The sequence below is a fragment of the Triturus cristatus genome, chromosome 6 (assembly GCF_964204655.1).
Source record: "Triturus cristatus chromosome 6, aTriCri1.1, whole genome shotgun sequence".
NCBI classification, from domain to species: Eukaryota; Metazoa; Chordata; class Amphibia; order Caudata; family Salamandridae; genus Triturus; species Triturus cristatus.
The window spans coordinates 115105725-115121866 of record NC_140589.1 but is presented as its reverse complement, the minus strand read 5'-3'; the positions used below and the strand labels follow the sequence as shown (position 1 = coordinate 115121866).

At 46.8% G+C, this 16142-nt stretch overlaps 1 protein-coding gene across 1 annotated transcript in view; it reads right to left on the bottom strand.

Moving 5' to 3' along the window:
- LOC146816481 (exportin-5-like) overlaps window positions 1-16142 on the bottom strand; it is a 1583592-nt gene that overhangs the window by 962198 nt on the left and 605252 nt on the right. Inside the window, 1 exon segment of the mRNA XM_085610325.1 lies at window positions 3662-3761. Coding sequence (XP_085466451.1) covers window positions 3662-3761 — 100 coding nt within the window.

Below are 16142 nucleotides of genomic sequence, written 5' to 3'. Positions count from 1 at the left end.
AGAACGGGAGAACCTTGAATTGAAAATGTTGGGCAGACACTTGAAATTGTAGAAATTTTCGATGTTTAATGGACAATGGAATATGAAAGTGCGTGTCCTGTAAGTCTATTGCACTCATCCAATCTCCCTGATGAAGTTGAGGGAATGTTTGATGTAACGCCAACATGCAAAATTTCTCTTTGCGAATGCACTTGTTCAGCAGCCTTAAGTCGAGTATTGGTCTGTATTCTTTGGTAGGCCCTCTTTACTGAACCAGAAAATAGCGGGAATTAATCCCCTGCTTTTTGTGAAATAGGGACTTTTTCTATGGCATGTTTTCGTAGGAGAACGTTTACTTCTGCTTGTAGCAAGTGGTGTCTTTGAAGAGGCCTTTGCTGTGGAGGAACTGTTGGTGGTGGTGATTTTAACCTTAGCAGATAACCATTCTGCACAATATTTAAAACCCACTTGTCCTTTGTTCACTTCTCCCACTCCTCCAGATGTAACATAACACTTCCTCCCACCGGAGGGGTCAACGGGCATAGAGGAAGCCATTCCTCATTGCTTTGATGATTGTTTAGGAGCGTTAGGTTGCTGTTTTGTAGATCCTCTCCCTCGTCCAGGTCTTCTTTGTTGGTACTGGGACCTGGATTGCTGACCCTGATTTTATGTGTTCCAGTGAGGGGTTTGAACCCTCTGTTGAGAGGAACGTCGATCATAGGGACGGAATCTACGCCTAAACACTTCCCTTTTTTCTAAGCTAACAGCTTTCAAGGTGTCCAAGTCGTTCTTCATCTTGGACATTTTGTCATCCGCATGGGAACCGAACAGAGAGGATCCGTTGAATGGAAGGTTCGTGATCCTTCTCTGCGTATCAGGTTTTAGTCCCGTAAGACAAAGCCACGCCGATCTCCTTGAGCATATGCCATGAGAGTATCCAAGGGCCACCAAGTCAGATGCATTTGCGGCTGCACTGATAATTTGATTAGCTACCAGCCCACCTTCTTCCTTCGGAAGCTTCTCTGTAAATCTCGTCAAAGAGTCCCAGAGAGATCTATCGTACCTGCCCAGCAGGGCGGAAGCACTAGTTACCTTCATCACCAAAGCCGATGTACTGCACATTTGTCTGCTCAACGAGTCCATATTTTTACTGTTCTTCTCTGGTGGGACAGTAGAAGAAGATGTAGCCGGATGTGCTTTCCTGGCTGCAGCCACTATCACTGAGTCTGGAGGTGGGACTGCGCGAAGAAAAAACGGGTCCTGCTCTGGAGCCTTATATTTCTTGGATATTTGTGTGGGAACTGAAACCACCGTGGCCGGAGTAAGAAAGGTCTGCATTGCTGGATTCAGCAGACCTGGCATCAAAGGCAGCAGAGGCTTTGCAGAAGACTTGTGATGTAAAGTCTCAAAGATGACTGACGTCGAAACTGGAGGTGTAAACATCGTGATATTAAGCTTGTTGGCACCTCTGCAAAGGACTTTATTAAAAGTTCCGAGATCGTCTATCGGGGACACCCTGGATGGGGGTATAGTGGATAGAGTAGGAGAGTAATCTCTAATGGAAGACCTTGTTGACGTAGTTGTTGTCGGAGATCTACGTCTTCTCTTAGGAGTAGGAGAGCGGCGAGATCTTGATCTGGAACGCCTTTCCACAGGTGATCGGGAGCTTCTTGGAGACCTGCGTGGAGGGGGTCTCTCAGAGACTCTGGGTGGTGATAGCAACTTGGAGAATTCCGCGCCTGGAACTCTAGATTACGTCTTCCAGTGCTGTATACTCTCCAGCCATTGTGGAGATAAGTTTGTAGGGGACTTTTCTCCTGGAGCCGGAGATCCCTCCGGTGTGAGTTGTATAATGTTGATTCCAGGGGAAGATGACACTTCTCTCGCTGTCGACCACTGTGTTCTCGACGTTGATCTTGGTTTTTCTGGTGCGTCTCCTGAAGTGGCAACCATCCTGTCCCTCGACATCGAACGCTGCCTCAACGTCGACCGAGATAAAGCCACCACCGACGTCGACCGCTGTGGAGACACACTTGATGATTCGTGTCTCTGCGATGATGTTCTCGACGTCGGTCTCCTCGACAGCGACCATGACAGTCTTCTCGACGTTGGACCTCGACTGGTATGTTGGGTCTGTGACGTCGACTTTCTCGTGGTCGACCGAGCCCTCGACGTCGACCATCTGTGGGTCGGAGAGAGGTTTTTCATTGCCGAACCTCTCGACGCCGACCTCCGAGGAGGTAGCGGAGATCTCGACATCGACCGGTACCTCGTCGATGGGTGTTTAGACGTCGACTTGGCTTTGTCTTCACTCACATACTTCGAGCCTCGACGGCGACTTACTTTTTGTGGACGTCGGTTCTCGGCTCTTCGACGGCGATCTGTCCCTCAACGTCGTAAAGTGACTTACTTGCTTTCCTGACGCCGATTTCGATGCGGACAGCGAGCACTCTGGAAGCTGGGGGAAGCAGATCAACACGTATTATATAATCCCTGAGAGGAGGGCTTCTTGGAATGTGCTTCAATGCCATTTTTGGATTTTCCTCTCTCCATTGATGCATGAAGTCTGATCTTCTCTCTGTCATGTAGAGTTCTTTTAGAAAATTGTAGACAGTAGTAACACTTCTGTGGATTGTGTGAGGATGGCAAACACACAATACACACAGAGTGAGGGTCAGATTTCGCTATTTTCTTCCCACAGGAAGGACATTTGTTAAACAAAGCTGGCATTTCTGACATAAAAAGATAAAAAGATAGTGAACATTTCAGAAAATAGTTAGAAAATACTACCAGCAAATAAAAATGTTGAATGAAGTAGTAGAAAATAAATTTCTGACTGGAAAAGTAAAAAAAAGACTGAGCTCAAGCTCCAGGATCCTCACAGAAGGAGCCGGAAAAAAGAACTGACCTAACTATCACCTGTGGTGCATGATGGGAGCAGGGGGCTGCTGGAGGTCTTAAAGTCACGGTGTCCAGGTTCTCTGAAGCCTTAAAGGCAGGGTGCCACTTTTCTGTTATACTGCGATGATTATTCATCTATGCAGCCTAAGAACAAATTTTCCTGCAATTACCTGTTTTTCTTTATGAAAATAAAGGGTTGTTGTTGAACACTACTGCAGTATATGTTCTATGTTGCATTATTTACATGTGATATTATTTTCTTATAGTAAGATATCCATATAATTTTGACGTTTTAGTCTATTGGACCTATTATAGGCTGCATATTTATATGTATATAAATGTATATATGTATGTTTTGGAAGTGCTATGTACTTGTGGTTCTAAACATACACATATATATGCATTTTTGTATATGCTCCAGGGTCCCGCACATGGGCGGGGATTATTCAGTGCTTATGACTTTGATGAGTATCCCCTGGAAGAGAAATGTTTTTATAATCTATCAAATTTGCATTACTGTTTTGTGGATGAGTTTCATTAAAATAAGGAGACTAATTTAATGATTGAGATCAAAAACAGACTGGTGAGATAGGGACAGTCTGTAGTGTAAACTCCAAACTATACAACATGGATTCATATTCTAACAGCTTTTCGATATATAGGTTAAGAACAAAGGCTCTTTCTGTGTATACGTACATTAGAAAGCCTTATGAAACAGAGCAAACTGATAAATTGTCAATTAACTTTTAAACAAAATATTTGTGTGATGATGAATACATACTCTTGAACGATATAATGCTTTAGAATTTTCTGTGTCTGCGTCACTGGTTTGGAGGTCAGCCCCAACATATGGGATGAATGTTTCTGGATCAGATAATAACCTGTGACATTAACAAAATGTGGATATGAAAACACATGAATTATCCTGTACTCAGCATGCAATTGCAAGACTTATTGAACACACAAAATATACCGGTTTCTCAACCTTATGATTATCATTTAGTAGTTGCCCCACATACTTAACAGAGTCCCTTTTTACACCCTCACTTTCCATAGTAACATACTTTCAATAACGTAGTGTTAGAACTAGATTGATCGAACAAAGCTTTCATCAAAGCTAAACTAAGGAAATCCTTCACAGAACAATTACACTACACTAACCAAACAATACCAGAATAGTCATGTCAGTCTAACCATGGGAGAAAAAAACGTCACCAGAAAGAAGTCGTCCCTTGGGCAGTACTAAAATCATGCTTCATGAAATCCTGCAAATGTTTTCTTTATATGGTTCTAAAGAGGATAATACAGCAGGTAATTCAAATCTGACTGTTTTTCCACTGTCACTGAGTGCACTAGATCATCACACTTGAGTCTTTTAATATGTTTAGTATGGTGTAGTGCTATAGGCACTCCCATCTATTGACTTATAACTACCATTATTTTAATAGATTCCATGTGTTTTTATTTATTCTATCTTGAATGTAAGATATCTGCACTTAAATTTTCCCTTGGTATTTCATTTCGTGTCTCTTAAAGCTGCAGAGTAGGAGTGTTTCAAACCAGCCTTGCTTGGAACAAAATGTGTGAAATGTACTTTTCTGTCTCAGAGTGTAGTGCTATAGGCAGTGATGCCAAAATGTGCATTTTGTTGTACATTGGGAAGTTTTATGAAGTTTTCATTATTTGCTTTGACATGCCCTCATGCCATTTTGAATCCTGACTCCTGAGTTTTGCACACATAAGCAGGCCACCAGGTTACTCACGGTTAATCAGGCTATTCGCGTTTAAGATTGTTTTACTCTTTGAAGGGTGTTTTTGTACTTCTTGAAATATTTTGTACTTTCTTAAACTGGTACAAGATAAGGGAAACACGTAGTGTGGAAGGGCAGAAGAATACATGAGAAATCCTTTGCCTTTGGAATGCTTGTGGAGATTGGTCAACTCTGGGAAGCTTCCTTAGTGCAGAGCCGGTCGTCTCTGAAACTTCTAGTGCATCGAGAATAATGTAAAACTGGGGGTCGCTTGACTTGGAAAGTCTGGGGTCTCTTCCTAAGGGACGGACGCGTCCACTCAGTGATGCATTTCCAGGCTTGAGAAGTCTCTTGGACCCCGGATTTTCATTTGGGAGCCTCAGTATTGTGTAGTCCAAGATGAAGCTATTGCAGCCAGTGAGGTATTTTTTCTGATTATTAGTATTGTAATGTGTGAGTGTCTCTGTGTACACATTCAGGTATTCAGTGGTTTGTATTTATTGGCTTTCATTTATATGTGTGTTATAATCCTACGTTTTATTCTATGTATATATTTTAGGTTTCCATGCTTTCATTTGACAGGGTGCATTTCTTGTGTTTGATTACTTCCATTTAATAGTGCCTATTTTTTGCAGTGGACGTCCAGTATTATCATTATTATTATTACTTGCTTATTGTAAGAAGGTGGCTCTGTATATACTGCACCAAGGTAAGATACAGTGTGTACAGAGTCCACAGTCCCCGGAGGTTTGGCAGAGGCAAAAGTTAGATTTAACCTTATTCTCTAAAGTGGTAGCTTGGTCGAGCAGTAAGGCAGTATCAGAGGACAATGTAAAGCACTTGTTGTACACACTCAGTCAGCAAATGGTCTCCCACACTCAAGAACTAAACTCTAGAGCCTAGGCCAATTGCTTTGTATATAAAAATATATAGTTTTTTGTTTTTTAGAACCACAAGTAGGTATCAAAATACTTTCTCAGAATGAAATGCTCTAGTTGTATACTTTCAATAAGCAATAGACTTTTAAATGCAATAGTTACAGTTTTGGCAATAGGCAACACAATTTAAACACAATTATAACATTGAGCTCAAAGGGAATTTTTAAGTAAAGGCAATATCAATTACTTTGCATAGCTTTTTCTTACTCTGGGCTGGATACTGGATTCAGCCCTGGTGCATCTCCTGTAAACAGTTGAAAGAAATGTTTTTTGTTACACAGGCGATTTTTAAGGAATATTTGTATGTTTCAAAAATCGACACTTAGTGACGTTCAGCCAGCACTGGAGGTCTCTCCCCTTAACTCTCCTGGGGCGAACAGCATTATTTAAGATGATGTCCCTCCCCAGTCTGCTGTATGCGTTGCAGAATACGCCCCTCCCGGTCGCGGCGTCGTACCTCAAAGAGCTTGAGTCTATGGTGTGGGACTTGCTGTGGGAGGGTAAGCCCCCCCCCCCCCCGCATCGCCACACAGACACTCACTCTGGGATAGTTTGACGGTGGCATCGGGCTCCCTGGCATGAAAAAATATTATTGGCCCTCGCAGCTCGTGGCTATCAACCAATGCAGGTATCTCCAGCACGATGACCCAGCCTTTCGGATAGACCGTTGGCTCCTCCCGGGAGGCGGATTTGAGGGGGCGTTGTATAAAAAAAAAAAAAAAAAGAAAAAAAAAAAAAAATCGGTGTCACCCGTCCTCTCCGGCCCGACTCAACATGCTGTGCAGGCATGGAAAGACAACAATCAGAAGCCTGGGTTGGGAGGGTAAGCTTACTCGCGCCACGCCGCTCTGGGACTGTGATCAACGGGGTCGGTTATCGCGTTCCCTGGGTTTTGACAAATGGGATGTCATTGGAATCTCCAGCATTGGGGACTTTTGGAAGTCGGGCGAGGTCATACCATTTTCCCAATTGCAGCAGGAATACGAAATGGCAGACTCTGCGCGATTTCGATATCTTGAAATTAGACACGCTCTGCTGGCGGTTCTCCCAAGGGGTGCAGATCTCCCTGAATCCTCTCCGCTGGAGGACAGGATTCTTGACGGCGACTTGCCTGAAAAGGCCAAATCTCTCATATACAAAAAGCTCCTGAAAAACATGTCAGATCCTCTGATCCGTCTAAGAAGTAAATGGGACCACGACATGGCTGGGCTGGATGACGAGGAATGGCGGGCTGCAGTGGCGTCTCCGCGCGAGGTTGCCATCTCCTCTAGATCCCAACTGGTCCAGTTGAAAATCCTTCACAGAACCCATCTGTCTGGACCTTCACTGGTCCATATGGGCTACACCCAAGATAGTGATTGTGCACGACGATGTGGGCAGGAGGGCACCTTTATTCATACCTTTTGGGAATGTGCAGCCATACAGAAATATTGGGAGGGGGTGACACTTAAGATGGAGGAAGTACTGGGGCAGCAGATACACAGGAATATCAAACTGATCTTATTGAATATATGGGAACCCTGGGACCTTACCGCAAAAGAGAGAATCTGGGTCATCTTGGGTTACATGGTGGCCAAGCGAAATGTTGCACGTATGTGGAGAGCCCCCGAATCCCCCAGGTGTTGCAGACTGGGCCAAGGATATGGACTGGTGCATGGTAACGGAGGTTCCTATATATGTCTCTAGGGGGTGTCCGAAGAAATGGTCACACATATGGGGGGCTTGGAACTCATTTCGGGGGGATATATGTAAACCGCCTGGGAGCACGAATGACAATGCCGTTGATATTGAATAGTATGTGTTTACCGATGACTCCTATGTTGTACTGTGTAATGAGCTTTTGATGTTTTTCCTAACTGTACTGCCTATTGGTCATCTGTTCAATTTGGTGAACCGATAGTAAACATGCCTGTTTTTCTTTTAAATAAAAAAAAAAAATCGACACTTAGAAGAATTTCTGGTAAAAACCAGGCAATGTTATCCTATGGAGGAAAGTTTGGTTATCGGAAAATCGCAGTTATAGTTACTTTTCAAGGTCAGTGCTGGGCACCAAGATCCGGTACAAAAGGGGGTGGTGATGGACGGAGCATCAGAATCAATCAAACACTCACACCCAGTCAACAGATCTGGGTTTGATCCATCACCGTTCTTTAGCCCACTCTGCCACCCCAGTTCAGACATGGCCATATGCAAATCAGTCTGACCCTGTGCCTCATGGGAACAGTCCAGCCCGAACTGCCAAGCCATGCCTTCCCTGGACCGGCAACAAGCTTCCTAGGACCGGTTTCTGGCATTTCAGCCATCTTCAGCCAGGCTTGCTTGAATCCAGTGGCAAAGTGAGCAAGGGACTCACGTCTGAGCATACCCTGCCAACTTATGGCAAACAAAGCGGTACAAAAGGGGGTGGTGATGGACGGAGCATCAGAATCAATCAAACACTCACACCCAGTCAACAGATCTGGGTTTGATCCATCACCGTTCTTTAGCCCACTCTGCCAACCGAGTTCAGACATGGCCATATGCAAATCAGTCTGACCCTGTGCCTCATGGGAACAGTCCAGCCCGAACTGCCAAGCCATGCCTTCCCTGGACCGGAAATAAGCTTCCTAGGACCGGTTTCTGGCATTTCAGCCGTCTTCAGCCAGGCTTGCTTGAATCCAGTGGCAAAGTGAGCAAGGGACTCACGTCTGAGCATACCCTGCCAACTTATGGCAAACAAAGCGGTACAAAAGGGGGTGGTGAAGGACGGAGCATCAGAATCAATCAAACACTCACACCCAGTCAACAGATCTGGGTTTGATCCATCACCGTTCTTTAGCCCACTCTGCCACCCCAGTTCAGACATGGCCATATGCAAATCAGTCTGACCCTGTGCCTCATGGGAACAGTCCAGCCCGAACTGCCAAGCCATGCCTTCCCTGGACCGGAAACAAGCTTCCTAGGACCGGTTTCTGGCATTTCAGCCGTCTTCAGCCAGGCTTGCTTGAATCCAGTGGCAAAGTGAGCAAGGGACTCACGTCTGAGCATACCCTGCCAACTTATGGCAAACAAAGCGGTACAAAAGGGTGTGGTGATGGACGGAGCATCAGAATCAATCAAACACTCACACCCAGTCAACAGATCTGGGTTTGATCCATCACCGTTCTTTAGCCCACTCTGCCACCCCAGTTCAGACATGGCCATATGCAAATCAGTCTGACCCTGTGCCTCATGGGAACAGTCCAGCCCGAACTGCCAAGCCATGCCTTCCCTGGACCGGAAACAAGCTTCCTAGGACCGGTTTCTGGCATTTCAGCCGTCTTCAGCCAGGCTTGCTTGAATACAGTGGCAAAGTGAGCAAGGGACTCACGTCTGAGCATACCCTGCCAACTTATGGCAAACAAAACGGTACAAAAGGGGGTGGTGATGGACGGAGCATCAGAATCAATCAAACACTCACACCCAGTCAACAGATCTGGGTTTGATCCATCACCGTTCTTTAGCCCACTCTGCCACCCCAGTTCAGACATGGCCATATGCAAATCAGTCTGACCCTGTGCCTCATGGGAACAGTCCAGCCCGAACTGACAAGCCATGCCTTCCCTGGACCGGAAACAAGCTTCCTAGGACCGGTTTCTGGCATTTCAGCCGTCTTAAGCCAGGCTTGCTTGAATCCAGTGGCAAAGTGAGCAAGGGACTCACGTCTGAGCATACCCTGCCAACTTATGGCAAACAAAGCGGTACAAAAGGGGGTGGTGATGGACGGAGCATCAGAATCAATCAAACACTCACACCCAGTCAACAGATCTGGGTTTGATCCATCACCGTTCTTTAGCCCACTCTGCCACCCCAGTTCAGACATGGCCATATGCAAATCAGTCTGACCCTTTGCCTCATGGGAACAGTCCAGCCCGAACTGCCAAGCCATGCCTTCCCTGGACCGGAAACAAGCTTCCTAGGACCGGTTTCTGGCATTTCAGCCGTCTTCAGCCAGGCTTGCTTGAATCCAGTGGCAAAGTAAGCAAGGGACTCACGTCTGAGCATACCCTGCACCAAGATCCAGCACTTGGATCTTTCCTGGTAACAGGTGAGTAATTTTGTTTTCGTTGAACGGGCGAATTTTAGTGAATATTAAAACGTTTTAAAACTCGACACTTAGAAGAATTTCCAAGTGAAACCAGTCAATGTTACTCTATGGAGAAAATGTAGGTTATCGGCTTTCAGGTAAGTACTTGACTAGCAGAGTTAAGGTTCAGGGAATAGGGGCCTGCCGAGCTGCAAAATGGCCGCCTGCTAGGTGAGCTCCGCCGGCCGAGACAACATCCTGCTGATGATCTGATTAAATGGTGGGCATTAACGGTGCTACAATATCCTGACCTGTGACACAAGGTGGGCTGCATTCAGCGAGCAATCGCTCGAAGTAGGTGGTGCCCCTGCGGCAAAGATTTGGCTCCTGTTGCATGGAGTACTGGGACCGCCCTGAGGCGCTGGGCGAGCGAGGCCGGCTGTAGTGAAACTTGAGGCCGTGTTGCGGCTGCCGTGGTAGGCCTTTGACTCCCTGTGTCTGGCCTACGGTCACATCGGCTGCAGAGGTGACGGGTGGAAGGTCCTGGCGACGCCGCTGGGGTTACTCATTAGTTGAGGAGGCATCGGGTGGCGGAGATCCGAGAGACAAAGTGGCAGCCATTTCGTGCCAGTGCTGGCTGCCCTGGCGGGAGCGGTAACGGGGGTATATTTTTATATGTGCGGCAAAAATCTCCGCATCGGCGGGGCCGGAGTGAGCGGGGGCTAGTGGTGCGCTGTGTAACTGCGTGGCCCTGAGTATGCTGCCCGTTGAGACTTTCATACCGGTGATTGTGGGGTAGGAACGCAGTTTTAAAGAACTGCTGCTGACAGCTCCACTTTATGGACAGTATAGCCAGCGTTTCCCTATGCTTTCGCCTTGCTGCCACATACTGACTGCATCAATCATACCTAAAGGAGGAGCTATATTGGACTGGAGGGCATTGTGCGCGCCGCATGGACTCTCTCTGCTTCCACAGGACCAGCAGTGCTGAGGCTGCGATAGTGTCACGGCTCGCTGCAGGGGAGATTGCGGGTGAATGTATAACTGCCACTGTTTAGCCGCATCGCGGTGGGGCTGGTGAGCGGACGGTGCCTGGTGGATTCTCTGCTGGATAAGGGGGTGTTCCATGGATACACCCGTACTAGGCACTGCCTATTTGACTGGGAGTCATTGGAAAGCTACTCCTGCTGGCTCCACGAACGGTCTGCGACATGGGCAAACAGGACCCAAAACAACCGAAACTCACTTTTGATCAACGGCGGAGCACGAGACTTACGGAGAACGACCCAGAGGTGGGGCGAGCTGTCCGCCTGATCACCAAACGGAGGACAGGGGGGAAGATTTACGCACCTTCATGCTGGAGATGAGGTCCAGTCTCCGAAACATTGATAATAAACTGGATGCGCAGACCTCCCAATTGGTTGCTGTCAATCACAGGTGGGAACGCATGAAATGTAAATGTAAATGTAAATGTTGTATACTTGTAAAGCGCACAGCTGCCCCAGCAATGGGGCGTCCCGGCGCTGTATACCGCTGGGGAACCCATCCTGGCTTTCCCTGTGAGATGGTCCCTACTGGGCATCTCCAAGGTGAAGAAAAGCATCCCCGGCGCTGATGGGGCCGTAAGTGGAGATTAAGCAAGCTATTGCCCAAAGTTGCTGAGTGGGATCCATGGTTAGAGTAGGCACCTAGGCGAGAATTATCGAGTCCGCTGACCTTGGCCCCAGACCCTGCCACGTCGGGAATCGAACCCTGGTCCCGGGCCGACCTCTGCTTCCGGGTCTGCCGCCTCTAACCAGTGAGCCACACCACTCCTGGATGTGCTTGAAAACCGGGCTTCGGACTTTCACGACTTCCAAGTAGAGACGAAAGAACTCCTCCAGATGGACAAAGTACTGGGTGTAATCTGGGCAAAGAATAAGGATTTGGAGGCCCGGTCCCGCCGCAATAATCTTCGCATCACTGGGGCACCGGAGATGACAGCGATTGTAAAGATGGAGACCTACGTAGCAGATATGCTCCATGATTTGTTTGACCCACACCTTTACCCGGTCTTTGCCATGGAGAGAGCCCACTGTGCTCTGGGACCCAGGCCGCTAGTTGGAGCTACACCCAGATCCATCTGGGCAAGGATGCTCAACTATCAAGATCGGGACACTGTCCTGCGCAAAAATATCTCCTTCTATCCAGACTTCACTCCGGATGTGCAGGCAGCGAGGCATGAGTTCCTTCAGGCGAAATGTCTCCTTATGCAGGTCCAGATCCCATATGCTCTGCTATATCCTGCCTCGCTGAAGGTTACGCACGATGGGTCAGTTCACTTTTTCACAGACGCCAAATTCGCCCTTAAGTTTGCGAAGCATGTTGGTGGGAAGTCACCCAAGCAGCGTCCCAAAGGGTCAACAGTAGAGGAGACCACTCTGAGAGACAATGATTGAAGTATGCTGAGACACCGCGGTCCTATTGGTTCGAACTTTGATATGTCCTAATTGCATGGTTTGGTTTGTAATTGTTGAGCATGGGGCCCTGGTTTTACCCTAGATACATGTGATAACTGGATTATACACTGTGACACTGTTTTATAAGTAATTTGTCTCTAGACGCACTATATTCACATACGTGGTATGCTGTGGTTTGCTGGTGCACACCTAGTTCTACTATTTTAGCAGCTCACGCAATCAATACACACCGTATATAGGAACTGTTGTAGATTTGGTTGTTAGGATACTAATATTGATTGGTAGCAAGTACGACCCACCACAATGTTCTCGGCTACCCTGAGGAATCGGGGGAGTATGCCGGTGGTTCTACGCCCACAGGGGAGAGCTGAAGAACCAAGACCTTAGGGGCCTGGCGGCGCAGGGTACGCCTTAATCTCCTGAGTTCACCTGCTTTGTCGAACAGAGACACGGAACACTCCGTTAGGCGTAGAAGATAGGGTTTATTAGCTGCAGCTAAGTACAGTTGTCCCAGAAGTACACTCGGTATGTTCTTAGGAGACTGCCACTTTACTTCGTGGCGCACAACCTTTTATAACATACATATTCACAAAGAACACTCCCAATGCATACAGGGTCAACCAATGAGAAGAATGTAAAAACAAATATATTAAGTAACTCAAATAAGCCCCTCTCCCAACTGTGTTTGTCACCCTTCCCCACAAGTTAATCAGTGGTAGTGTTTATAAGTCGACTTGCAGGTGACAGGACACATTTGTATGGCCTAGAGGACAGTTGTGAAATGAGAGAATACGAGTAAAGAATAGCAAAGGCCAGAGGATAAGATAAAGTCAGGAAGGAATGGTGCGAACCAACAGATAGTTGAAACAGGGATCAGTCAGACCAGACGAGGATTAGTGGAGTCGGCAGGACCCTGACACCAGCTATAAACAGAGACAGGAGGTTATTTGACACGTTGCAGTAGGATGAGGAAAAACAACTCTTCGTTTACCGTGCCGCCTGAGTGAGGGCAACTCAAAATGGCAGAAAGACACAAAATGGTGGCTAAATACGAACGAGATCGGAAACTGAATTACCTCAGAGCTCCCATTAGTAGTTGCAGCGGTTGTTTGATTTTCGGGATGGGAATTCTGCAACCTGATTGGGGGGTTGGAGTGGGAGGCGGGTTGGGGAAGGGGATTGTTTTGTTGTTTTGCCAGATATATGCTTTTTGTGCTTCAAAAGTACTGATTCGCTGCCTCTTATAGCAATAACCAACCTATGACTCCGTAAAATTTTCTTACCAGGAACATAAGAGAGTTAAATGATGGTAGAAAGGCCCGATTAGTGCATGCCTACCTGCTTCGCCATCAAATTGATATTTGCATGCTGCAAGAGACACATCTAGGTATCCCTACCTCCACTAGACTTAGACATAATAGATGGGGATCAGTATACTCAGCCGTTTACTCAAACTATGCTCGTGGAGTGGCCGTGCTGATTAGACGAGGTCTACACTGGAAAGAGGGCGCACTGCAACGAGACCCGGAAGGTAGATTCATAATTATACAGGGCTTTCTGAGTGGTAACACAATTGTGTTGGTTGCGGTATATGGACCCAATGCTGACACACCTGAGTTCTTTCAACATGTATGGGCCAAGGTGAAAGCAACTAACTGTGATACCATTATTTGGGGGGGGGATTTCAATGCTATTCTTGATGACACAGATAGGAAAGGAGTCTCTAGAACACTGCACCCTTCGGTAAGTGCTGCATTACGAGCCATATTATCAGACGGAGACTTAGTGGACATTTGGAGACAAAAACACCCGGCGGTTCAGGAAGGAACATGTATCTCAGAATACCATAAAGCTTGGTCACGTTTAGATTATTGGCTGATATCGCGTGATGTAGCCAGGTGGACGAGGGGAGTCTTACATCTCCCCCGCTCTCTATCCAATCACGCTCCTTGTCTTCTTCGGTTGGATTTACCGAATTCCATTCCGCGAATGTACACTTGGAGACTGCCACAAGATGCTCTCCTGGACGACGCTTTTAAAGAAGAGATAAGAGGAGATATAAATGATTATTTTTCTCTGAACAATCAGTGGCCACGCTGTGGGAAGCTTTTAAAACTGTGGTGAGAGGGAATTGTATAGCCAGACAGGCGGGGGTGTTGAAGTCTATCCGTTGGACTCTGGATAGACTAGAAAAGCAGATCAAAGAGCTAGAAGCGCAATTTTACTCATCTGGTGCGTCCGATAAACTGACAGCGCCGAAAGAGAAACTACTTGAATTTGAGGAAGAGGCCCAAAGGGAAGTCAAATTCCTAGGAAAACATGTTCAAGCTAGGAGATATGGGGAGGGGGATAGGCCTGGGAGAACGCTAGCGGCAATGCTCCGCGCCCCACGGTCTACTTTCTTTATTACTGAGCTGAAGGTTGCCGACCAGTCGATAATTAGAGGCCAGAGAGACATATTAAATGAGTTTACTGGCTTTTATTCTAAGCTAAACACTACCACACAGCATTCCAGCCCTGAAGGCCTGCTACCCTTTCTTGATTCCTTCAAGTTACTATGGTTGAGTAACAGACACAGGGATTATTTAGATTTCCCCTTTACAGTAGAGGATGTGGCACAGGTAATTAAAAGTCTGCCGTTGAACAAAGCTCCTGGCACGGACCGTCTGACTACTGCTTTTTATAAAGCATACGTTGAGGAACTTGCGCCCCAGTTGTTCAAGTTCTTTGTGGAGGTCTGAGAGTCTGGTGTCCTTCCACCATCAATGCGTGTAGCGATAATAATCACACTGTTGAAGACAGGTAAACCGGAGGATGAATTGGATTCCTATAGGCCGCTATCCTTGATAAATGTGGACGTAAAGATTTTTGCCAAATTAACTGCTAATAGACTGAAGCCTCTGCTGCCGCTGGTTGCTCGTCCGGACCAATCAGGATTTATCCCTGGTAGGTCAACGTCCCATAACCTCAGGACATTGTTTTCCGTATTTCATTAACTGCATCCCGATGTACATACAGCCGCGTTTTTTTTTATGCTACAAAAGCATTTGATACTTTGGAGTGGCCATACCTATTTGCTATCCTGGGCCGTATTGGCTTCAGTCCACTATTTATAAATCTCATACGTTTACTTTATTCGAAGCCGCGGGCACGGTTTAGGGTGAACGGTCTCCTTTCGGAATCCTTCAGCATCTCGCGAGGTACGAGACAGGGATGCCTGCTATCCCCGTTACTTTTCGCGATTGCGATGGAGCCTCTCGCAGCGCGGATAAGGCAGCATCACACCGCGAAGGGAATTGGCTATAGTGCCCATAGTCTTTTAATCTCACTATATGCAGACAACGTTACGCTATATGTGTCAGATCCTACATCAAACTTGGATCCGTTATTGAGGGAATTTATTAAATTTGGGGGCCTCTTGGGAATCTCGATCAACTGGACTAAATCCATCATCTTTCCATTGACGGACAACACTATTCAAAGCCCTTCTGCATTCCCGCTTAAGTGGACGGTGGAACCTGTGAAATATTTAGGAATATGGGTTAGCAGAGACCAACAGATCCTGTGGAATATGAATTATGGCCTCGCTGTCACTTGGCTGGAAAGCAAGATAACTGCATGGGCCGGGCTCCCGCTCTCTTTGGCTGGGAGAATAGCACTGGTCAAAATGGTGGTACTGCCGAAATTTCTTTATTTATTTGTTAATCTCCCCCTTGTCCTCACACAAGCCTTTTTTTAAACGCTGAGGTCCCTGTTGATTTCCCTGGTATGGGCGGGTAGACAGACAAGAATCTCATGGGACCTACAAACACTTCCGTTGCGACAGGGTAGAATGGGGGCTCCTGACATGTAATTATATGCATGGAGCGCACAAGCTAAGTTTCTACACTACTGGGTACACCCAACTCCTTTTCAGCCTCACGTGACAGTTGAGGCGGCCATAGCATCCCCCCTTCATCGACAGATTGCGATATATAAGGAGTATAGATACCCTGGGGAAGACATAGATACCGTGGAGACACTACGTCAGGCCTAGAACGAGTTACGGAAGAGAACTGGTTCCCCCATC